Here is a 25963-nt window from a genome sequence, read left to right as displayed (position 1 = left end):
GAAGAACTTGATTAAAGTTTGAAAAAATCAAACAAAGTAACATTGCGAAGTGGATAAGGCCATGAAAATACATCAGACACATATCACAGTCTTGGAGAGACGACTTTGTTGGAGTTCAAGAATTCACTTTGTGAAGTATTGGCAACTCATGATGAAGAGCAGAGAGTTAAAACTGCGAAGAATTTCCTTGTGTTATAAAGTGGAGGTTGCCTCCACCACCCCCCCAATCCCCCCCAATCCCCCCCATCCCCCCCATCCCCAAAGAGGAATACCTCACTTCATAATCTGTAAAAGGGGGTGTGCAGAGTGGTGTACCTCAGCAACTTCAAGTGGTTCAATAAAATAAATCCCTGACACTCACTTTAAAATCAACTCGTTACCATCTATTTATCTCACTCGAACAGTGAACAAATTAACTAAACTATTAATAAGCAGAATTAATCCCGATTAACTTCTAACTATTCCCAATTACAGCAAGATTCTAATGGTATGCTGTTCCAATAAAGAACAGTCCCACTTATACATAAAAAAAATTTAGACTCTCAAAATTACATTCATGTTGCGTGCCTTCTGGAATATTCTGTGCCTTCTCCAACAATTCTTCTGTCAGGAATATTAACTAGCTGTACCACTGGTACCATTTTTATTTTAATGGCACTTTCTCTAAGACATAGATGAGGCTGTGAGAGCTAGTGATTCTCTCTTAAGAGCTGAGGGCTGTTGGCTCTGCTGGAGGGCAGTTAGCTCTGGGGTCTTTATACAACTGCTCCCTACCTTCATCTCCTTGATGACATATCAATGTTTCACACAATAGGATTGGAACTCTGTCGTTAAAATCATCAGACTTAAACTTAATAGATTTTTGGTATCTAAGTACCTGTTCAAATTAATTGGCTAAATTCAAAAGCCTGTTGTCTTGAAAAAATAACTGGTGTTTAGCCTGCTAACTGTATAGTCTTTCAATATAGTGTTTCAATTTGGGTGCTCTCTGTGGATTTGCAAACCTTCAAGCTGCTGTTCACAGACATCCATTTTAAATCTCTAAACATAGAAAAAGTACTAGATTTTTAAAGGGACCAAGCAATGCTTTCCCCCACACCCCTAGCCTTTTACAAATACCAAATTCTAACTTTCTACCTTCCAATCCACAAGTACTCTCTTCAACTTTGCAGCACGAGCAGGAAAAGAAATTAAGATTTTTAGAGATATGGGAGCAAGTCAATCTTTGCTAGGGAGAGATACAGAGATGTGTAATTAGAAAAAAGTATTGCTAGAATACATGGAGTCCATGGTGAGAAACATAGTGTTCTTTCATGTAAGGTGAAGTTAGCGGGTCTGATGAAAAGTGGTGGATGGAGTAACAGAGAAATTCTCGGTTCCAGAACAGTTGATTCTGGAATGATTCCTGAATGTGTGATAACAAGGTCACAAAGCCACAGGTTGAACAGAAGGAGAGATCGAAGAGAAAAGATAAGCAAGTTAAAATTCAATTATCAGAAACTATATTTGTTCCATTTGTTGAGAAAAAGCAAGAACAGTTGGAGAACAAAGCATACGTTTTCTAGCTCAGAGATGTTAGCGAAATTACAACAGAAAGGTGGAAAGATAACACAGTTTTACCGAAAAGGTGAATCTGCGCCTGTCCCACAATGTCACTCTCTTAAAAATGAAATGTTAATGAGGAAATGGAGACCATCACATATTCAAGTGGGTGAAAAATGGGCAGAAGCTCATCAAGTTGTATTACTGGTGTGTGATATAAAGGAGGTGTTGTGGGTAGCACCATGAGAGTTACCAGTAGAAGGTCATTTGGAAGTAAGGAAAATAGAAGTTTATTTTTATTGGCCTGGACTGCAGAAAGATGTTCGGCGAAAGTGAGGACTGCAGATGCTGGTGATCAGAGGCAAGGTTACAGTGGTGCTGGAAAAGCACAGCAGGTCAGGCTGCATCCGTGGAGCAGGAAAATCCATGGTTCTGGCAAAAGCCCTTCAAAATGTTGTTGCATTTTGCCAGACATGTCAAGCATGTCAGATAATTGGAAAACGCATTCATTGATCAAACCAACACCCTTAATACCTATTCCAGCATTTGATGAATCTTTTACAAAAGTTTTAATTATTTGCAACAGACCCAACCCTAAAACAAAAAGTGGGGATCAGTATTTGTTGACCATAATGGATGTGTCTCTGAGATTTCCAGAGGCCATTCCAGAATGAGATAGCATGGCTGAAAGGAGTGTAGAAGAATTACTCAGTATTTTTCCCTCGTTACAGACAACCCGTAGAAATGCAATTGGAACAAGGATCAAATTTTACATCAAAGTTATTCAAGGAAATTATGAAGAGCTCAGGCATCTAAATAATTTAAATCAATTGTGTACCATCCAGAAATGAGGGAGCATTAGAACAGTGACATCAAACTTTAAATTGAATTGAATTTATTGTTACGTGTACCGAGGCACAGTGAAAAGCTTTGTCTTGCGAGCAATACAGGCAGATCACAGACTTAAATCGCATAAATAGTAAATAATAGGTAAACAGCGGCTAAAACAAAAACACAGGTACAGGCGAATGTTAAGAGTTTGTGAGTCCATTCGGTATTCTAACAGCAGTCGGGTAGAAACGGTTTTGAAACCAGCTGGTGAATGTGTTCAGGCTTCTGTACCTTCTCCCTGATGGTAGAGGTTATAGAAAAACATTGCCAGGGTAGGATGGATCTTTGAGAATGCTGGCGGCCTTTCCTTGACAGTGGGCCTGGTAGATGGATTCGAAAGATGGGAGGTTGGTCTTTGTGATTGTCCGGGCTGAGTTCACCCCTCTCTGTAACCGTCCCCGATCTTGAATGGTACAGTTGCCATACCAGGTAGTGATACATCCAGACAGAATGCTCTCGATGGCACACCTATAAACGTTGGCAGAGCGTCATGTCAAATTCCCTCAGCTGCCTGAGGAAGAAGAGACATTGCTGGGCCTTTGTCACCCGTGTGTGCACATGAAGAGTCCAAGAAAGCTTGTTGTGGATGACCACTCCCAGGAGCTTGACACTCTCCACTCGTTCCACCTCTGTGCTTTTAATGTGTAGGGGGGTCATGAGTAACATCCCACCGAAAGTCAATAATGAGTTCCTTGGTTTTGCCGGCATTGAGAGTTAGGTTGTTCTCAATGCACCATTTTTCCAGGTCTTTCACCTCCCGTCTGTAGACTGTTTATTGCCATCTGAGATTCGATCGACTGTGGTGGTGTCATCAGCGAACTTGTAAATGGCATTAGTCTGGTGTTTGGTGACGCAGTCATGGGTATATAGTGAGTACAGTAGGGGACTGAGTACGCACCCCTGTGGGCCTCCAGTGTTGAGTGTTAGTGAGGATGAAATATTGTCCCCAGTCTTCACTGATTGTGGCCTGTGGGTCAGGGAACTAAGGATCCAGTTGCAGAGAGTGGGGATTAGTCCAATATCAGTAAGTGTAGTCATCAGTCTCGAGGGGATAATAGTGTTGAAGGCTGAACTGTAGTCAATGAGTAGGATTCTTATGTAGCTGTTCTTGGAGTCAAGATGTTCTTGGACGAGTGAAGGGCAAGTGACATGGCATCTGACGTGGATCTGTTGGTCCAATGGACAAATTGGAGTGGGTCAAGAGTAGTGGGGAGCCGAGAGAGGTTGTAGATGTCCGAGAAGACCTCTACCAGTTGATCTGCGCATGATCTGAGTGCACGGCCTGGTACTCTGGTCCCATCACTTTGCTTGGATTCACACGCAGGAAAACTGACCTGACCTCTGATGCAGCGACAGTTGGGAGAGGTTCATCAGGACTTGTTGGAATAGGTGTTACCTCTCCACCAGAGGTCTGCTCAAAGTAAGCATAGAAGGTGTTGAGACGATCTGGGAGGGATGTGTCATCGTCTGCTATCTTGCACTGTCTCGCTTTCAAACCTGTGATGTCATTCAGCCTTTGCCATAGTTGCCGGGTGTCTGTCTGGGTCTCGAGTTTGGATCAGTTTTGGTCCTTGGCTGTCTTCATGGCTCTGTGAAGGTCACACCTGGATTCCTTATATTTGAGTGGGTCTCCTGATGTGAGGCCTCACACCTGGTTTTTAGCAGGTTCTGTATGTCCTGATCCATCCAGGGTTTCCTGTTGGGGAACACCCGGATTTCAACACTATCTTGAGGGCAGACAGTCAAGACCATCCAGGGGATTGTGTTATGAACCAGACCAAATCCCCTCAAAATATTCCGAAGATAGTCTGGACACTAACTTTTTCTTATTTTAAAGGTCAACATGAGATGCTGCATTCCAGATGCAATTTGATTGGTCCATCTACCGGATTTAAAGCAGAACACACTTTATTCCCCCACTGTAGTCAAAATACAATAAAATAACAACTCTATTAAAAACATAACAGAATAATTGAAGCAATAACTATTAGTAATTAACTGTTCCAATAGAGTAATATCCCATAAATATATTCTTGGCAAATTGTAAATTCAGAAAACAGACTGTCTCACATCCAACTGCAATAACAGGAAGAGAACCCCCAGCTTTTGGCTGTAACTGAGAGAGGGATAAATAGATTCCACGTCTTCAATACCCAACAGCAACTGTTGAAAGGTATAAAAATATCCTGGTTCTGTGGGAGCTTGACCCCACAGGGTCATTCAGGCTGCTTCTATTATTCCAACTTATAAAAACCCCAAGGCCTCACAAGCTGTTTACTCTCACGGCTCAGCTAGACTGCTCAGTACCTCTGCCTTAAAATCGCTCTTCAAATAAAAACCAGGGTAAAATCCATCACTTAATGCTACAGTGTCATCACAACTGGGAGAACAAAATTGTATTTGTATATTTTTTTCAATTTGGGATATACCTAATAAATCAGCTAAATTTGAATTTGTATTCGGACATGAGGTGGGGGGACCATTTAAATTAATTCAGGTGATTCTGGAAGTAAACAAGTGCTCAGACATGTGTAGTTTTGCTAATGGGGATAAGGTGATAGTGTTACTGTCAGTGGGAGGAGAACATTAAAAGACAAGGGTTAGTTGGCTTTATTGAATCAAAAGGAAATTGAGTGAGGGGAATTATTTGATAAGAACGTCAGGTAGAAAGGAAACCGGGTGGGAATTTGCTCAGAAGGTGTTTGAGAAGGAAGAAAAGTGAGATGAGAATGGATACTTGTTACAACTCAGAGGGAAGACCCAAATCCAAATGAGTCTGAATTTGATTTTCCTCAAATTAAATTGGACAATGAGGAAATTTGCACTAAATTACTGAGTTCCCATCCAGAGGAAAATCAAACTGACCTGAATTTCTGATTGCAATCACATAAAGATATAGCTGTATGTGGGAATAAGCTGGGAAGTAGTCAAGTAATTGCTCATGATGGAGATATAGGAAATGCTTTTCCACTGAAGAAGCATTCTTGTAGACTTAATATTCTCAAATTTGTAAAAGTTCCAAAAGAGTTTGAAAACATGCTCAGCGATGACATAATTGAATGAGTTGCAGTGAATGGAGCTCACGCATAGTGATGGTACCAAAACCAGATGGTCCCCAACAATTTTGTGTGGACTATCGAAAATACAACGCAGTGATGGAACCTGCTTTGTAACCTATGCCAAGATTGAAAGATTACATTGAGAAGGTGGGACAAGCAACTTACATTTCTCAGCTTGAACTACTCAGAGGATACTGGCAGGTGACTTTAACTGAAAGAGTGAAGGCAATTGTGGCTTATATGACAGCGAGCAGCCTTTACCAGTTCAAAGTGATGTCTTTTGACACGAAAAATACCATATTTTGAAGACTAACTAAGAAGGCCATTTTGGGATTGTTCGATTGTGTGGTGTACTTGGATGATCTTGTCATTTTCAGACACATGTGGAAGGATCATTTGGAGTATCTCTCAGAATTATTCAATCAACTTCCGAAGGCGTGCTTGGTGCTAAACCTGGTGAACAGTGAGTTCACAAAAATCCAAGTCATGTTCTTCCGGCATATCATTGGACAGATGGCCCGATAAGCTGTGAAAGGAAAGGGTAATGGGGAGGTTCCCACACAGTCGACCAAAAGAGGGCTGAGGAGTAGCAGATGGAGTTTAATTCAGATAAATGTGAGGTGCTGCATTTTGGGAAAGCAAGTCTTGGCAGGACTTATACACTTAATGGTAAGGTCCCAGGGAGTGTTGCTGAACAAAAAGACATTGGAGTGCAGGTTCATAGCTTCTTGAAAGTAGAGTTACAGGTAGATAGGATAGTAAAGAAGGTGTTTGCTATGCTTTCCTTTAGTGGTCAGAATATTGAGTACAGGAGTTGAGAGGTCATGTTGCAGCTGTACAGGACATTGGTTAGGCCACTTTTGAAATATTGCATACAATGATGGTCTCCTTCCTTTCAGAAAGATGTTGTGAAACTTGAAAGGCTTTAGAAAAGATGTAGAAGGATGTTACCAGGGTTGGAGGACTTGAGCTATAGGGAGAGGCTGAACAGGCTGGGGCTGTTTTCCCTGGAGCGTCGGAGGCTGAGAGGTGACCTTATAGAGGTTTACAAAATTATGAGGGGCATGGATAGGATAAATAGACATGGGCTGGAGGAATCCAGAACTAGAGGGCATAGGTTTAGGGTGAGAGGGGAAAGATATAAAAGAGATCTCAAGTGCAACGTTTTCACATGGAGTATGTTACGTGTATGGAATGAGCTGCCAGAGGAAGTAGTGGAGGCTGGTACAATTGCATTTAAAAGGCATCAGGAAGGTTAAATGAACAGGAAGGGTTTGGAGGGATATGGGCCGGGTGCTGGCAAGTGGGACTGGATGACGTCAAGATAACTGGTCAGCTTGGATGTGTTGGACCGAACTGTCTGTTTCTGTGCTGTACATCTCCATGACTCTATAACCAGGTTTGAACGAATGATTGAGATAGATTTTTCTTGGGAATGTGCTTCCACAAATTGAACAGTGGATCCCGGATCCACCAGGTCAGAATCCTGATTCTTCAGGTGAGACTTTCCCCAGGAGTGGCTCCATCCAGTGTCAGCAAGGTGATGGCTCTCACAGTCGAAGGGATCTTCAGGGCTGGTTTCCCTCACCCTTTCTCATCTTCAACAACTTGTTCCCAATGACAGACATCTGTGTTGCTTTGTGTCAGAGTCACTTTGAAACAGACATTATAATCTTACTGTTCACTCTGAACTTACCCAGATAAGCCCATCTTCAGGATTGGATCCTCAGACACTGGAACCACATGAGCTGAACATTGTCACCGTGATTCATGGTCAGAGCATCGATAGCTGGCAGCTCAGCTTTTAGAGGGACTTTAGTGTCAGGATCTTGTTTAACCACCTGATCTCCATTGGCAGTGTGAGGTAGCTCAGGGGAAAGTGATTCCAGATCATAATGTGGTCTGAATACATGATCCACATTTCACAGACAGAGAGCGGGATCCTGTCAGTAGCTGGATTGCACAGAGTGAGAAAGTAAAGGCAGATAATGAAAGGGAGATGGACAGATATAGGTCAATGTTAGATATCTCAGTGTGCACTCATACACAGCTCACTCAGGAGTGTAGAAAGATATACACGGATGGGGATAAGTACAAAGTCAGAGACATCTGTTTGCACCCACACACAACATACTGATGGACACATACACACAGATATAGATACAGTGTTAGATAAAGATACCCAGTGATGGTTCATTATCTGGATGGCGTTGGTCCTTCATTGTGCAATGATGGAGATGTTAGGAAGGTAAAATTCCAGTCTACCACAGAGTGGTACCCAGACCTCATTTACCTCGAGCTCTTCAAGAACACTTCCACGGCTGTTTGAAGGGATTGACACCATGAACCATTGACTTTTCAGACACGTAGGGTAAGATGGATCCTCCCCACAGCTCCTCCAGTTCCATCTGAGAGATTAAATGTGACCATCCTCTTTCCTGGTTGGAATCTCCAGGACCTGGTTGGTCAAGTGGTTAGTTGAGGAAAACCACATGAGAAGCTAATGAGAACAGGCTCTTGTTTTAAACAGGACTGAGTTTACTTCATGGTAACATCTCGGTCCAGGATACACTGGCGTTGGGGAGTGAGGGGGACATTGTTTTACAGACGATGAGGGAGATATCCATGCTGGGTCTCACCCCTTCAACATCCACAGCTGATCTCTTCACCCAAGTCCATGTGACATCATCATATTGGGCAGTGCTTAATGTACTCCTCAGCATTAACCCTTTCAGAGCCAAACCTCATTCACCAATAATATGTGAGACCCAGAATGGGGCATTTCATGGAAAGGGATTTCAAGTCCCATAGATGCTGAATGAAGCAAGGTCTTTGTCTGCAGCCCTCCCACCACACTACAGGAAGAGATTGATGACCTTATAAAATCCCTTGAGTGAGCTGTCTGATTAACGTGATGTGTATATTGTAAAATATAACTGACAATTATAAATGTGGTGAGGCAGCTCAGAGAGCCACAGACTGCACTGAAAGAATGTGACTGACTTTGCACTTTGTGTCATGTAAATTGGATTCAATACGGAATTTTTTTTTTACAATTTTTACAAAGCAAATATGCAAATGAGAAAACAATCTTTTCCTATTTATATCATTAAACTGACTGTAAATGCTGATAATTGTGGTTAGTCATCAATAAATAATTGTTGGTTGTTGATTGAATTCATTGCTAATAATTTCACGAGATTTTCACTCAGCAGCTTGTGGGTCCTCGTATCAGCAGTTGTTGAGGGTCAGTTCAATGTGAACTGGGAGAGCTAAGGCCATTCATGGGTCACAGGTCAGTATCAGTCACTGCTAACCCTGGGCTGGCTGGGAATCCCATGGACCCTAGTGTTCTTCCTGGTACTGAGCCTAATTCAGGACACAGTCACAGGGGAGACACTCAGACCCTGGGGGAGGGAGGGGAGTGCAGAGAGAGAAAAACGAAGAGTATGGTGTGGGGGCTTCATGGAGTGGATTAATGACAGAGAGTGGTGTGGGACGTTTCGTTCCAGAGGCTCCAGTATGGGAGTTGATGGTGAGAGTCTGGTACAGAGAATCCAACATGGAGATTCAGCTGGTTCCCTGCAGTCATGGGAGAGCCCATCTCCCCAGTGATCCTCATGGAGCATTCCATGTGCTGGAGGCAGACCCACAATGTCATTAGGGAGGGAGGGAATTCCAAGATTTGGAGCCAGTGACAGTGAAGGAATGGATGGTCAGGATGGTGAGTGGCTTTGAGGGAACTTGCAGATGATGGTGTTCCTCGGTGAAGCTACAGAACAGGCCGAGGTGTGCAGAAACAACAGGAGCAGCAGAGACAGAGCTCAGTGATTCCACAACCAACAGATCAGATCTGCTATCCTACCACAACCAGTCATGATCATTCAACAACTCAATGTAGGAGGAGGAGGCTCCTCTTGGGTTGTTGGATTCCTGCTCCAGGGACAATCCCGATGTACCGTCACCTCCCCCAGTTGGAAGGAGTGAGCCATATGTTTACTGTGAGAGGGGTATCCCAGGATCCTAGTGCTGTCATGATGTTCCTGAGCTGGTGGGGGAAGCCTCTTCTCAGCCCCAGCCTTACTGGCTCAGAGCCTGAACCTCAGCCTGGCTGTGCTGGAGCTTCCCCATCACTGGGACCGGGTCATCACTTAGCACTTGTTCCATTTTTCTGTTTCTGCAGCTTCACATCAAACAATGGATCAAATTTCTCAACAAATAGGGTGCAGTCTCCAAAGATTGTTGTATTACTGGTTTTTCCAGTTTGTAAACAGAAGCAGTTTCCCCTCAGAGTGTTTAATTCCCAGTCCCTGATTGGAATAGGGACAGTGTATCCCCAGAATGTTGTGATCCTTTCCTTTCCCTCCCTGTGTTTTTCCTGAGTCTTTCCCGATAAGTACAGAATTCAGCTTTCCATTCTGTCTCTGTGAACTGGGAGATTAAAGGCCATTCATGAATTATAGAATCCCTACAGTGTAGAAACAGGCTATTCGGCCCATTGAGTCGACACTGACTCTCTCAAGACTTTCCCATCCAGACCCACCACTGTATTCCATCCCATAACCGTGCATTTTCCATAGCTAATCCACATGCACATCCCTGGACACTGGGCAATTGAGCATGGCCAATCCACCCAAGGTGCACCTGTTCGACTGCGGCAGGAAACTGGAGCACCCGGAGGAACCCCATGCAGACTCAGGGAAACTTCACACAGACTGTCGCCCAAGGCTGGAATCAAACTCAGGTCCCTGGTGCTGTGAGGCAGAAGTGCTAACCACTGAGGCATGGTGCCACCCTGGGTCATGGGTCACAGGTCAGTATCAGTCACTGCTAACCCTCTGCTGGCTGGGAATCCCATGGACCCTGGTGTTCTTCCTGGTACTGAGTCTAATTCAGGACACAGTCATAGGGGAGACACTCAGACCCTGGGAGGGGGGAGTGTGGAAGGGGGGAGTGCAGAGAGAGGAACACCCAGGCTCACCCCCAGGGTCAAGGTTCTGGGTCATGTGGCAAAGAGAATTGGGCTATTCTACCAGGAAAGGAAGCACCTGATGGGATGTATAAAACATTAAACAGTCTGGAAACGAGAAATATGAGATTGGTTTTAAACTAAACCAAGAGATTCAGAACAGGAGGACACAGTTACAGTGAGAGAGATTCTTCACCCAGTCAGTGATCAATGAGCTAAACCTGACAGAGAGTTTAATGTGAGGGAACATGGAGTGGATTAATTACAGAGAGTCAGGTTGGCCTATGGGCTTTTGTGAAAAGGAGTTATGACAGAGTTATTTAGATCTTTTATTTGCAGAGAATCCGGTATGGGGTTTGGTGGGAAGAGTTGGCTAAAGAGAGCAAACTGTGGGGGTGAGGGGTGGGGGTGGGATTGATGGTGAGAGTCAGGTACAGAGAACCTAGTGTGTGTGGGGGGGGGGGGGGGGGGGGGGGGTGAGGGGGGGATTGATATTGAGAGTCAGGTACAGAGAACCCAGTGGGGGGGAAGGGGGGGCGGTTTACAGCACGTTCACTGCACCCTGCTCCTACCAATAACCATCTTGTGAGAACACATTTCCCCATTAAACCTCATGGCACACCCCCTCCCTCCCCTCCTGTGGGATGTGAACAGGTCGAGCAGATGAAGACTGTGTGTCCATGAGGTACTGTGGGTCATCAACACCAGCAGAACTGCCATCCAATACAAACTGTAACCTCATGGCTCAACCCAACCCCCAGTCTCTCATTACCACCAAGCCAGGGGACCAACCCCGGTTCAATGAGGAATGTGGGAGGGATCACAGGAGCAGGACGAAGCAGAGCTGAAAAATGATGTATTTTTTATTCACTGGAGAGACATGGGAATCACTGGCTGCTGGAATTTATTTCCCATCCCTCACGGTCCTTGCGAAGGTGGGGACGAGGTACCTTCCTGAACAGCAGCAGTTCATGTGGTGGTGGGAGGGAATTCCAGGATTTTGACCCAGTGACAGTGAACCAAGTGCAATATACTTCCAAGTCAGGATGGTGAGTGGCTTGGAGGGGAACTTGTAAGTGATGGTGTTGGTCAGTGAAGTGACAGATCAGGACTGATTGTACAGTAAACAGCAGAGGGAGTAGAGTCAGAACTTAGTGTTTCCACAACCGATAGATAAGATCGAAGCTCTGCTGTCCTGTCACATCCAGGTGTGAACATTGAACAACTCCCTGGAGGAGAAAGAGGCTTCTCATTCTGGAATGATACTTTGGTCACGGGATTCCTCCTCCAGAGACAATAACCATGTATCACACCTCCCCCAGTTTTTGTATTGATTCTGTTTGTGTGGGATGTGGGTGTCTCTGACTGGCCAGCATTTATTACCCGTCCCTAGTTGCCCTTGAGAAGGTGGTGGTGATCTGCCTTCTTGAACTGCTGCAGTCTACCTCCTGTGGGTTGAGCCACAATGCCATGAGCGAGGGAAATCCAGGATTTTGACCAGCAGCAGTGAAGGAATGGTGACATATTTCCGAGTCAGGATGGTGAGTGGCTTGGAGGGGAACATGAAGGTGGTGGTGTTCCCATATATCTGCTGACCTTGACCTTCCAGATGGAGGTGGTTGTGGGTTTGGAAGGCACTGTTCAAGGATCTTTGATGAATTTCCGTAGATAGCAAACACTGCTGTAACTGAGTGTCAGTGGTGGAGGGACTGGATGTTGGTGGATACAGTGCCAATCAGTTGGGTTGCTAGGTCCTGGATGGTATCAAGCCTCTTCAGTGTTGAGATGGCTGTACTCATCCAGGCAAGCAGGGAGTATTCCATCACACTCCTGACCTGTGTCTTGTAGTTGGTGGACAGGCTTTGGGAAATCAGGAGACGTGTTACTCACTGCAGGATCTCTAGCCTCTGACCTGCTCTTGTAGACACTGCATTTATGTGGTGAGTCCAACTGAGTTTCTGATCAATGATAACTCACAGGCTATTGACAGTGGGGGGATTCAGTGACGGTAAGACCATTGAATGCCAAGGGGTGGTGGTGAGATTGTCTCTTGTTGGTGATGGTGATAACTTGGCATTTGTGTGGCGCAAATGTTACTTGCCACTTGTCAGCCCAGGCCTGGATATTGTCCAGACCTTGTTGCATTTGAACATGGACTGCTTCAGTGTCTGAGGAGTTGCAAATAGTGCTGAACATTATGCAATCACTGGCAAACATCCCCATTTCTGACCTTATGATGGAGGGAAGGTCATTGATGAAGCAGGTGAAGACGGTTGGGCCTAGGACATTACCCTGAGGGAATCTTGCAGAGCTTTCCTGGAGCTGAGGTGACTGACCTCCAACAACCAAGACCACCTTCCTCTGTGTCAGGTATGACTCTATCCACTGGAGAGTTTCCCCCAATACCCATTGATTCCAGTTCTGCTCGAGTTCCATGATGCCACACTCGGTCGAATGTAGCCTTGATGTCAAGGGCTGTCACTCCCACCTCCCCTCTGGAATTCAGCTCTTTTGTCCATGTTCGAACCAAGGCTGTATTGAGGTCAGGAGCTGAGTGGCCCTGGCAGAGCCCAAACTGGGCGTCACTGAGCAGGTTATTGCTGAGCAGGTGCTGCTTGATAGCACTGTTAATGACACCTTCCATCACTTTACTGATGATCGAGAGGAGACTGATGGGGAAGATTGGGTTTGTCCTGCTTTTTGTGTCTAAGATATACCTGGGCAATTTTCTACATTGTTGGGTCGATGCCAGTGTTGTAACTGGACTGGAACAGTTTGGATAGGTGAGTGGCAAGTTCTCAAGCACAAGCCTTCAGTACTATTGCCTGAATGTTGTCAGGGCCTGAAGCCTTTGCAGTACCCAGTGTCTTCAACTGTTTCTTGATATCACGTGGAGTGAATTGAATTGGCTGAAGACTGGTATCTGTAATGCTGGGGACCACTGGAGGAGGCTGAGATGACACTTCTGACTGAAGATTGCTGTGAAACCTTCAGGCCTATCTTTCACACTGATGTAATGGGCTGTTTCATCAGTGAGAGTGGGAATATTTGTGGAGCCTCCAGTGAGTTGGCTGGATGTGGCAGGACTGCAGAGCTGAGATCGGATCTCTTGGTTGTGGGATCGCTTAGCTCTGTCTGTCACTTGCAGCTTATGTTGTGTGACATGCAAGTCGTCCTGTTTGGTGGCTTCACCAGGTTGACACCTCATCTTCAGGTATGCCTGGTGCTGCTCCTGGCATGCCCTCCTGCACTCCCCATTGAACCAGGGTTGATCCCCTGGCTTGGTGTTAATGGTTCAGTGGGGGCTATGCCAGGCCATGAGGTTACAGATTGTGCTGGAGTATGGTTCTGCTGCTGTTGGTGGCCCACAGTGCCTCATGGATACCAGGCTTGAGCTGCTAGATCTGATCCAAGTCTGTTCCATTTAGCACAGTGATAGTACCACACAATACGATGGAGGTTATTCCCAATGTGACAGTGGGACTTTGCCTCCACAAGGACAGTGCGATGGTCACTCTCACTGAGACTGTCATGGACATTTGTACCTGCAGCTGGTAGATTGGAAAGATGGAATCAAGTATGTTTTTCCCTCTTGTTGGTTCCCTCACCACCTGCTGCAGACCCAGTCTAGCAGCTATGTCCTTTAGTACAAGTCTGATGTTGGTATCAAACCCACCACACACACTCACATCCTCAGGGAATATCGATGGAATGGAAGCGATGTCCAGAATCTCCATCAGGTTCTGACACAATCTCCATTCCTTCACACTTGTTTGTTCCCACTCTCTGGGAATGGACTTTCCCTGATTGTGTGGACAGGTATAGAGTTACCATCTGGGATTTGGATTTTACAATAGAGGCAGATGGATATGGTCTTAACTCCCCCAGTTCACATTGAATTGAAGCTCAGCATCTGCTGGTTCCAAGAGCCACAAGCTGCTGCTGTGTAAATGAATAGAATCGTTCTTGTGAAATATAAATAAAAATATCAAAATTAGTTCGTCAATAAATATCTTTTAATGATTACAAATGACACATATTGGTGTTTGTAGTTAAACAATGGTGATAAGTAGTGATAGATTTTAGTATTCAACAATAACTCAGATTTATAATATTTATACATTTATTTAAGAGTTAGAATATGTAAAAATGATATTTATGTACAGAGATTTACATAACATTTGAAATTTGTTAACGTCGGATGCAAAATCAATTTCTTTCAACATAAAAACTGTCTCCGAGTTCCCTCAGGACGTTGCTTCATTTCAGGTCAATCAGTGACCCACTGAAGACAGTGAGGATGAGAAAGTGGAGGGTGGAACCATCTGTGAAGATCCCTCTGACGGTGACACTGCTCACATTTCTGAAACGGGATGGAAACACGACTTGAGAAGGTCTCACTTTACGAATCAGGATCCAAACCTGGGGATCTGGGATCCACTGCCCAATCTGTGGAAACACATTCCCAGAAAAATTGATCTCAGTCCTGAAAGAATTGAGTGTGAACAATGAGCTGTAATTCTGTGTGTCTGCTGTGATATGGAAGGATAGACTATGGTGTCCATGTTCATACTGGAACAAGAGAATCCCGGTATTCCGCAATGAGGCTCCAGGAATGTCCTGCAGTGGGGGTCAGGAATCCCACAAGGTCAGGAATGGAGAGACACAAGGCAATCACTTCAGGGTGAGGAGGGGAGGTGAGTTAGGCTGACAGGGTTTAACAGTGACTGGGAGGGTGGGACAGGGTCAGGAGGGGAGGGGAATTAGTCTGACAGGGTTTAACAGTGTCTGGGAGGGTGGGACAGTGTCAGCAGGGGAGGGGAATTAGTCTGACACGGTTTAACAGTGTCTGGGAGGGTGGGACAGCGTCAGGAGGGGAGGGGAATTAGTCTGACAGGGTTTAACAGTGACTGGGAGGGTGGGACAGGGTCAGGAGGGGAGGGGAATTAGTCTGACAGGGTTTAACAGTGTCTGGGATGGTGGGAGAGGGTCAGGACGGGAGGGGAATTAGTCTGACAGGGTTTAACAGTGACTGGGAGGGTGGGACAGGGTCAGGAGGGGAGGGGAATTAGTTTGACAGGGTTTAACAGTGACTGGGAGGGTGGGACAGGGTCAGGATGGGAGGGAATTAGTCTGACAGGGTTTAACAGTATCTGGGAGGGTGGAACAGGGTCAGGAGGGATGGGGAATTAGTCTGACAGGGTTTAACAGCGTCTGGGAGGGTGGGACAGGGTCAGGAGGGGAGGGGAATTAGTCTGACAGGGTTTTACAGTGACTGGGAGGGTGGGACAGGGTCAGGAGGGGAGGGGAATTAATCTGACAGGGTTTAACAGTGTCTGGGAGGGTTGGACAAGGTTAGGAGGGGAGGGGAATTAGTCTGACAGGGTTTAACAGTGTCTGGGAGGGTGGAACAGGGTCAGGAGGGATGTGAAAATGTTACAAATGAATCTCGAGAATATAAATCTAAATAAATCTCAGTCAGAGAAAAGTTGACATGTCACTTACTGAATCATGAAGAAGCTGCACCAGAGATATCAGAAGCTGAGAAAATAAAAACAGAATGTGAGAAGTTATATCAAATATAAAATGAGAGTGTGAGATATTCTCTATCACTCACTGGACCCAGGATTTAATCGCCCTCAGCACTAACTAACCAGACTCTCCGAGCACCCCCCTCAGTGGGAATTAAGGGTGAGTGAGTGGAGGGAGGGGCAGTGGGGGAAGGGAATGGAGGGTGACAATTCGAAGGAGAGACACTGGGGACATGGAGTGAGAAACAGGACGATAAGAGAGTGTTGGCTGAGAAACAGCATGGTGAGGAGACGGACCCATCACCCTGAGCAACACTTTGGCAAATATAACTCTACACTCTAATAGGGGCAGCACGGTGGCTCAGTGGTTAGCACTGTTGCCTCACAGCACCAGGGACCCGGGTACAATTCCCTCCTCGGGTATTTGTCTGTGTGGAGTTTGCACATTCTCCCTGTGTCTGCGTGGGTTTCCTCCGGGTGCTCCGGTTTTCCACAATCCAAAGATGTGCAGGTCAGGTGAATTGGCCATGTTACATTGCCCATAGTGTTAGTTGTGTTAGTCAGGGGTAAATATCGGGTTGCAGAATGGGTCTGGGTGGGTTACTCTTTGGAGGGACTGTGTGGACCTGATGTGCTGAAGGGCCTGTTTCCACACTGTCGGGAATCTACTCTACACCTCCCATTACCTTCTCCACCATTCCCAACAGTCTGTCCCCTCAGCCACTTACTGGGAGCTGTTGTGTAGGTCCCACTTGGGGAATCTGCAGAAACAAAATAAATGTCCATTAGGATGGGGAATAATCCATTCTCAGAGACTGTAAACAGCTGTTCAAAATTTATCAAGGTGATGGCACACAAACAAGGCAGTAAGGAAGGTTTTACAGGGATTGTGTCAGAAATCCTCATTCCCACACTCCCCTCCCCTGCATCCCCTCCAGATGCTGAAAATCCCTTCCATTCCATTAATATTCAGTCAGTGAGGGTCTGATTGGGTGCAGTGGGTCTAATGATCAATATTAGACCTGGTCTGGGCTGATCACATGAAGGATGATCAGACAGGGAACGAGACGTGTTTATACATGTGTATCTGTGTGTGGGAATTCAATCAGTTCCATTACTCACAGTGCCCTGTACTCCCAGCACTGGAGACTCCCTCACACTCACTCTGTCCCCTCAGTTCTACATTCCCCTCTCTCTGATTCTTACCTCTCTGTGACCATTTCCAGATGATTATTCCGACTATCCCGACAATAACAGCCAATAGAATGACCATTGATGCAATGAGACTTCCAATTTGGGAATGCAGCCAATTGCTTTTCAGATTTTCTGAAACACATTGGAAATATATCAGGATTCTCTCTGTTCCTGGATTTATTTCTAGCTCTGTGTTGATTGGGAACAATTATAACTGCTCCGAGCTGTTGGGAATTGTTGGGATTGGCTGAAATGCGGGTTTGACCCTCTCCCGATTTCACTCTCCAGTGAAGTCACCAAGGATCCCATTGATAGGGGTATAAACATCGTGTTGTGCCTGTCCTGGGGGTTACCTCCCCAGACAGTTCAGTTCCCATTCTCCCCGATATCTCTGTGTCCTGTCCTTACTAGTGCTGGTGGGGTAGATCGGCCTGGGGTGAGGTGAAGGAGTGAGTGAATGGTTGGAGGGGTGTAGTTCAGTCTCCCAGAAAGGCACTTCCTCAGTGGTTGGGCAAGGGGCAGTTTGGGAACTCACTGGGGAGTGTTGGGGATGTTGAGTACCAATGGAATGCGGTTTGGGTGCCACAGTGGGCTGGTGAGGGGGCCTTGTTAGGGATCCAGTTGTGGAGTTCTGTGTTGTGTCCCAGTTGTCTGTCCAGGGTGATGCACTGCGAGTCTGACAGACGTCTGGAGGCGGTGAGCTGGTGTTGGTGCTGGGGAGAGGTCAAGTGTTGGTTGCAGAATATCAGGTCATAGGTTTGACGGGATGGAGTCAAAGAGTTAAAGAGTCACACAACAAGTGTGCGTGTTCAGTCCAACTTGCCCACGCTGACCAGATATCCTCGTCAGTGTGTGACTGGAGGGATCAGCAGTACCTTTGGAGATGGTCGGTTTTCCAGCTCTCTGGTGTTAGGGGCCACACCAGGCCCCCTCAAAATATCTGAAGAAGGTAGTCTAAGATCTGAATTGTTTCTTATTTTAAAGCTCGATGGGAAATGATGTGTTCCAGATACAACGCAGGTGGTCAAACAACTCGACATTCAGCAAAACACAATTTACTTAAACACTGTAATTAAAATACAAACAAAAGAACGAGAAATTTGGAATAACTTAACAATTGAAAAATGCAACCGAACACAGTACCTATTACTAATTAACTGCTGCAATATTGTAACATCCTATAAACACCTTGCCAAAAAGGTAAATTCAGACACAGATTCTAACATGCAGTTCTCCAACCCAGGAGGAAATAATATCAAGAAAAAAATGTAGACAGTAGTAGCCAGGTGACACTCACTGAAGCTGCCAACTCTTTTGAGACCCCAAAGGCTTCTGATGTAACTGAAAAAAACAAACTGAGAAATCTGGATCTGTGAGAGCTGGCCACACCCATTCAGACTGCTTCTATTATTCCAACTTAAAAAAACACCTAGAGGCCTCACAATTTGTTTACCTCAGTCATCAGCAGCAGCAAGTTTGTTGCCTCTGCCTTACAATCTCTCTTCAAAACAAAACCTAGGATACCAACAACCTTTTAAAGTGGCAGCATCATCATATTATGAGTTAAAGAAGCTTCCAATCCCTAACCTCAGAACCTGAGGTCTTTCCAAAGGGTTTCAGATACGAGGTAATTGTCCATCGGAAGTTGAAACTTCCCAGACAAATCCCATTCAGTGAGTCAGGAATTCTGAGGGGTCCAGACCCTCCTCTCTCAGGGAGTGTCCAGTCTCTGACTGTCTGGCTGCTGGACAATCTGGGCCCATGTCTGATGCTGAAGCCTGGAATACAAGGGAATCTTCTTGTAATTCTAGTGAGATTATTCCAGAGGGAAATCAACGAGTACTTCACCAATAACAGGGCTGTGGGAATCTGGAATCCCCAAAAGGCTCTAGAAGCTTGGGATTCGGAGATCCTTTCAAACTTAGAATTGAAATCTTTAACGCAATTGAGACCAACATGACATATCAACACAGAGATCAAGGTGTGTAGTTGTAAACAAGGAAGTGAAAAAGTGTCCTCTAAATGTTTTCATCTGTCACATATATATACACACACAGACACACACACAGACACACACACACACTCACACAGACACACACACACTCACACAGACACACACACACACACACAGACAGACAGACACACACACACACACACACACACACACACACACACACACAAACATTGTGCCCAGTCGCTTACCCCACTGATAGAGCTGGGCCTCTGCCAGGCTGCTGTGTTCAATGTGACAGGAGTATTGATCCTCATCCCCAGCATTGATCTCAAACTCTTTCTGGATCTGCTGGGTCCCATCGTGGTTCGGTCGTACCCCCGAGGAATGTGTCTCAGACATGACCTCTCCATTCCTTAGCCAGGTCACCTCGATGTCTACAGGATCAAACCCAGTGACCAGGCAGGAGAGAGTGAGCGGCTTGTCCTGATGATTGGGCTCCCTCCTGGAGATGAACACTTCAGGCTGAACTGTGATGGGAAAGGGTGAAACCACAAACAACAGACAGACACTGAATGGAATGGGAGAGCGGCTTCATAGATCAGTGAGGTTAGATCAGAACATGGAACAAAACTGAAATACATACCTTTCCTTCTGAAATATTCCTTTCCAGCTTCCAGATATCTCTTTAAATTTTCAACATATACCTCTTCCAGGTGTCTTTTCCAGTAGTTGTTCCAGGAATCATCAGAATTCCATTTCTCTTTAGTTATCACTGCAATGGGATTGGACGTGATCCATCTCATTCTGTCTGGGTCTAAACTGATAAAGTCTTCTCCATCAAATCCAAATCTCATCGATCTCTTAATGCTGCCGTCATCACTGACCTCAACAGTAGTTATCCGTTGAAAAATATGAATTCCTGTTGGTGATCAAACAGTCATAGATAATTAATAATTAATAACCAGAGGAACAATCTGATCAAAGGGGAAGGGGGATCCTGTATCAGGGCCAGGGAGAGGGAGTTACACACGGTGCTAATCTCCAGGGCCCCAGACTCAGGCAGCACTGACCCTTTCTCCAGTGGTTGCTTCACACCTCAAGCTGGAGCAGATAGGGAATGGGCACTCCGATCCGGGTCAGAATTCCAGCGCTCACATTCCCACTGTCCTGGAACGACAGGCCCAGTCCTTCTGGTCATTTGTTTCAATCACAGGCTGCATTCTGGGGGATGTAGTCCATGTCTGTCCGTGATCACTCTGTCAGCCTCCCACAGGCACTGGCCCACGATCGGACTCTGTGTGTTATTTACAAGGACCCTCTCCCTGCGTGGGGCTGTACAATCTCTTCCCCTGAGCCTGGCGGAATGGAGATGAGGATCAATCTCTTTAAGTTACTCACTACCTGTGCCCACTGCTTTCTGTCAGTTTTATAAATGATTTGGATGTGCATATAGGAGGGAATGGTTCGTAATGGTTCATTTGCAGATGACACCAAAACAGGAAATGTAGTGGGCAGTGAGGAAGGTTATCTCAGAGTACAGTGGGATCTTGATCAGATGGGCTGAGGAGTGGCAGATGGAGATTAATTTCGATAAAAGTGAGGTGTTGCATTTTGCGTAAATCATAGCAGCATTTACACAGTTAATGGTAGGGGGCTGGGGAGTGTTGCCAAACAAACAGACCTTGGGGTGTAGAGTCATAGTTCCTGAAGGTGGAGTTACAGACTGACAGGATAGTGAAGAAGGTGTTTGGTCTCCTTGCCTTTATGAGTCAGTGGATTGAGTACAGGAGTTGGGATATCATGTTGCAGCTGTACAGGACATTGATTCAGCCACTTTTCAAATGCTATGTTAAATTCTGTACTTCCTGCAATAGGAAATGTGAAAGGGTTCAGAAAAGATTTACAAGGTTTGGAGCTATAGTGAGAGACTGAATAGGCTGGGGCTATTTTCCCTGAAGTTTATAAAAACATGAGGGGCATAGATCAGGTGAATAGCCAAGTTTTTTTGCCCAGGGTAGGGGAGTCCGAAACTAAAGGGCATAGGTTGAAGGTGAGAGGGAAAAGATTTAAAAGGGACCTAACAGGGAACTTTTTCATGCAGAGGCTGGTGCAAGTATGGAATGAGCTGCCAGAGGAAGTGACAGAGGCTGGTACAATTACAGCATTTAAAAGGCATCAGGATGGGCTTACAATGGGAAGGGTTAAGAAGGATGTGGGCTAAAAGCTGGCAAATGGGACTTAGATCAGTTTAGGATTTCTGGTCTGCATGGACGAGTTGGACTAAAGGGTCTGTTTCTGAGCTGTGCAACTCTATGAATCTACCTACTGTACAATTTTCTCTATTTATTGCAGTGTTTTTACATTTGTTCTTGTTGTTTAATCCATTCCTCACAAATTAAACAGAATGAGTTGGCCTCTTTTGGGGCAATTTCCCAGAATGCCCTGTTTCAAGTCCCAGCTGGTCCAAAGGGGTCACAATATATCTGCACCACCTGATTCAAATATATCTCCAGATCATGAATGGACCGTGACAGTCAAATATTCTCTTTACTGTCCCTCCTGTTCTCAATTCATTCGTTATCCCACTGTTTACTGATTGGCTAAGAACTAAATATGATTAACGTTAGTGATCCTCCTATCAATTTCTTCTTTTTTTAATATTTCTTCCTTCCTAGCTTTGTTTACTTTACAATTGTTTTAATCTGATTTCATGACAACAAGTAATATATCCTTACAGACTGGTTTTCCCTCCTCAGGTTATTGCATGGGATGAGGTGGGGGACAAGAGAGAGGGGGAGGGAGACAGAGTGTGTGCCTGTATGTCTGTCTGTGTGAGACACACTGTGTGGACCCGGATCGATCAAAGGAACAAAATAATTTTGAGTGAACCTTGCACAACGTAAGCACCGATACTAAAAACTTCTACAAACTTTCTAAAAAGGAAGAGAATAGTGAAAGGACAGAAACGGTGAGGTAATAATGGGGTATTCCGGGATAGCAGAAATGTCTCTGTTGTCACAGTGTATGGTAGCACTGTCTTCCCAAAAACTGCAGTTACTACCAAGGAACTTGGTGCAATTGCTGTAACTGGGGAGAAGGTATTACATAAACTGCTGGGATGAAAGGCAGATATTCCCCGGGGCCTGATGGCCTGCACCCAAAGGTAGTGGGGAAGTTGCTGAAGCCAATCATAAGGGAGGAAATAACTGAACATTTAGATAAATGGAGCTCAATTCACCGGTGTCCAGTGGATGTGGCATATCTAGACTTCCAGAAGACATTTGACAAGATGCCACATAAAAGACTGATCCTGATGATTAGATCCTAGGGGATTGAAGAAAGTGGATATACAGGTGCAGCATATAATAAGAAAGGCAAATAGAATACGGCATTTTTTGCAAAGAAGTGTTGTTACAATAATATAAGGCGTTGGTGAGACCATACCTGGAGAATTATATCCAGTTGTAGTCTCCTTACTTAAGGGAGGATGTATTTGTTGATGGAGTCAGTGGATGAGTGTCTTGCCTCTAGAAATTCTCTGACTGTCCTCTGTTTAGCTTGTCCTATGATGGTTGTGATGACTCAGTTGAATTTGTGGTCCCTGTCATCAGTGTGTGATGACAGGGATACTCACATAACAGGAAGAACCAAGTTGTGTGTCATTGTCTGGTGTCAGGGCTCCCATGACTGAGCAGCACAAAATGGCTGATGGCTGCGCATGGTTAATGCAGCAGGACATGGCTGACAGTAGTTACAGCACTTAGGAAAATGTTTGCTTCACGTAGCCTTCACATGTAGGACAATAGTAACTCTGTATAATCAAGGTTACTGACTGAGAGAGAAGGTGCAGCTGCAGTTGCTTTCTTAGATAAGAACATTTCACGCGAATTAGTTGTCTCTCTTGAATTATTGAATCTGTTACAATATTAAGAGTAGGTGTCAGTTAAGATTCTTCAGATAATTGTAGATATCGATTCTGAAGTAATTGTGAATCTACATATATCCAAAAACGCTAAAAGTATTAGAGGAAAAGATTCAAACCAGTTTCAGATAGTAAAAGCAAACCCCTCCCCCATCATGACAGGAATGAATACAGAGATCAGCAGATATTGGAATGTGGATTGAACGAACACATTAAGATACAACTTGTTCGCTGAAGAATTCTAACATTAGGTGAAACGACCTAACTTTGTTGGGACCAATCAAAAACCAATTTTCTTTTGTATTTCCTGTATTGAGAAATTTGAAAGGTTCCTTAAGCAAGTATCCAGTTAATTGGCAGTTATCATGGTGCAGTGGGAGATGTCACTGGAATACAGTATCCATTGTGAAAAACCTCAAGAAGAAAGAAACAAAAGGCTGGGTAAACATCATGAAGGACCAGGGATGGGCCACAAACCTGTCCATCTGTTTGTTGCTCAGTGATATGATGAAATACATTGACGTAACTTGAACTGTCGAAGATGCTGCACAGAGAGCCAATTACAGAGGGATAACTCAGCTTCACTGACCAATAATAATTGGTTGGGGGAGGGGTCTGCACACTCTCAGCTGAAACTGTGTAATGTCAGACATTCTGAAGCTTTTTGTGTGCCTTTTTGCAACGCTGTAACTGAAGCTGTTGATCACATTAAAGGTTATCTGAATCTGCCCCATGACTCAGACTCTCACAAACAAAATCTAATATCTAAGAAAGCAATGGTTGGAAGGTGGGTCACATCGAAAGCTGAGATTTCAATGGGTTTTGCAAACAGAGGAATGGATTACAAAATCTAAGATGGCCTCCCTCTGCCTGCCTAAGAAGAACAGGGGGCCCACGCAGTCAATTGGGCTCTGCTGACACCTCAGCTAAATATATGAGCATATGATTGAAAAACGTACAGGCGTGGATATAAAAATGATAAATTCTGACCTCTGTATGTAAATTTTTACATATGTATGGTATGACCAACGGTACAGACCATCAAATTATTTTATGAATAAAGTATATTTTTGAAATAAAAAAAGATGGCCTCCCCGTACATGGATGACGTCGCCGTTTTCTGCTCGGATCGCTGTCCGTGCGCAGACTCATGTGCATATGTGACCAGTTCGAACGGGCCTCGGGGACCAAGGTAAACTGAGGCAAGAGCGAGGCCATGCTCTTCGGGAACTGGGCCGACCAATCCTCGATCCCCTTCACCGTCAAGACCGACCACCTGAAGGTGCTGAGTATTTGGTTCAGGGGGGCTGGGGCGTGCACCAAGTCTTGGGAGGAGCGTATCTGCAAAGTGAAGCAGAAACTGGGCAGATGTAAGCTACAGTCGCTCTCCATCACGGGAAAAAAACCTGGTCATCAGGTGTGAGGCACTGTCATTGCTATTGTACATGGCACAGGTCTGGCCTGTTCCCAGAACCTGCCATTGCAATCACCCGGGCCATCTTCCAATTTAAATGGAGGTCAAAGATGGACCGGGTCCGAAGGGACTCGCTGTACAAAGATCTGGGCAACGGGGGAAAAAATACACCCAATGCCACCCTCACCCTGATGGCCACCTTTGTGTGTGGCTGCATCAAGCTGTGCGTGGATCCCCGGTACGCAAACACCAAGTGTCACTACGTACTGAGGTTCTACCTGTCCCCGGTGTTGCGAAGGATGGGCCTGGCCTCGCTGCTGCGGAACGTTCCGAGTAGTGGGACCGTTCCATATCACCTGTCCTTCGTGGAGACGTTTATGAAGAAAAACACTTTTGACCACAAGTCCATTAGGAAGTGGTCAGCACGTAGTGTCCTTGAGACCCTTCGGGAAAAGGAGAGGGCGGATCCTATCGAGCGGTTCCCTGAGCAGACTGTCAAAGCCATTTGGCAGAATGCCTCATTGCCAGAACTTTCCAACAAGCACCAAGACATGGCTTGGCTGGTGGTGAGAAGGGCTCTGCCTGTGAGATCCTTTATGCACGCCCGGACTCTCAGCCGCACCGCACGCTGCCCTCGAAGCGGCTGCGGGGGGGACGAGACTGTCACACACCTCCTTCTGGAATGTGCCTACGCAGAGGAAGTCTGGAGAGGAATGCAGTGGTGTTTGTCGAGGTCCGTCCCGAGCAGCTCCGTGACGCGGGACTCTGTGCTCTACGGCCTGTTCCCTGGGACGCACACCGAGACGAACATCAACTGTGCCTGGAGGATCATCAACTCAGTGAAGGACGCTCTCTGGGTGGTCCGAAACCTGCTGATCTTCCAGCTGAAGGAGTTGACCCCGACTGAGTGTTGCAGACTGGCACATTCCAAGGTCCAGGACTACGTGTTGAGGGACACGCTGAAGCTTGGGGCAGCTGCCACCATGTAACATCTGCCTGCCTAAGAAGAACAGGGGGCCCACGCAGTCTTTTGGGCTCTGCTGACGCCTCAACTACATATATGGGCATATGATTGAAAAATGAACAGATCTGTATATACAAATGATGAACTCTGATCTCTGTATGCAAATGATTACGTCTGTATGGCATGACCAACTGTACAGACCATCAAATTATTTTATGAATAAAGTATATTTTTGAAATAAAAAAAAATAATAGCTCTGCTACGCACAGATGGCCAGAGATGGCAACACGAGCCGTGGACCGCCCAAGACCAGCGAGGTACCACAAAACAGCACGGGAACGGTGTCTGGAGGCACCCAGAAGGAAGGGCAGGCTGTAGCGGAGCAGACGGCAGACAGCGGGGAGGTGCAGCAGCCGATCTAAGCTCCTTCAGGACAGACGGAGGAAATGGAAGAGGAGGGATGAAAGGAGGCAGAGGATTGGATTACTGTCAAAAGCAGGAAGAGGAAACCTCCCAAAGCCAC

The 25963-nt window shown here is 45.6% G+C and overlaps 1 protein-coding gene across 4 annotated transcripts in view; it reads right to left on the bottom strand.

The window, feature by feature from the left end:
- LOC148140874 (class I histocompatibility antigen, F10 alpha chain-like) overlaps nucleotides 1–25963 on the bottom strand; it is a 275899-nt gene that overhangs the window by 243516 nt on the left and 6420 nt on the right. The window contains exons 3-8 of one of the 4 annotated variants that reach the window (XM_087979628.1): nucleotides 19784–20059; nucleotides 19389–19667; nucleotides 17199–17318; nucleotides 16721–16753; nucleotides 15967–16002; nucleotides 14462–14910 (exon numbers count right to left, since the gene is read on the bottom strand). In XM_087979628.1, coding sequence (XP_087835754.1) covers nucleotides 15971–16002; nucleotides 16721–16753; nucleotides 17199–17318; nucleotides 19389–19667; nucleotides 19784–20059 — 740 coding nt within the window. In that variant the 3' untranslated portion in view covers nucleotides 14462–14910; nucleotides 15967–15970. Of the gene's footprint in view, nucleotides 1–14461; nucleotides 14911–15966; nucleotides 16003–16720; nucleotides 16754–17198; nucleotides 17319–19388; nucleotides 19668–19783; nucleotides 20060–25963 lie in introns of those variants that run through there. The other 3 variants (XM_087979630.1, XM_087979631.1, XM_087979632.1) reach the window with 3 other exon arrangements.

The sequence above is a fragment of the Chiloscyllium plagiosum genome, unplaced genomic scaffold (assembly GCF_037043375.1).
Source record: "Chiloscyllium plagiosum isolate Xiang-an unplaced genomic scaffold, Cpla_swu_hap1 HiC_scaffold_35, whole genome shotgun sequence".
NCBI classification, from domain to species: domain Eukaryota; kingdom Metazoa; phylum Chordata; class Chondrichthyes; order Orectolobiformes; family Hemiscylliidae; genus Chiloscyllium; species Chiloscyllium plagiosum.
This window is presented reverse-complemented; position numbering and strand designations above follow the sequence as displayed.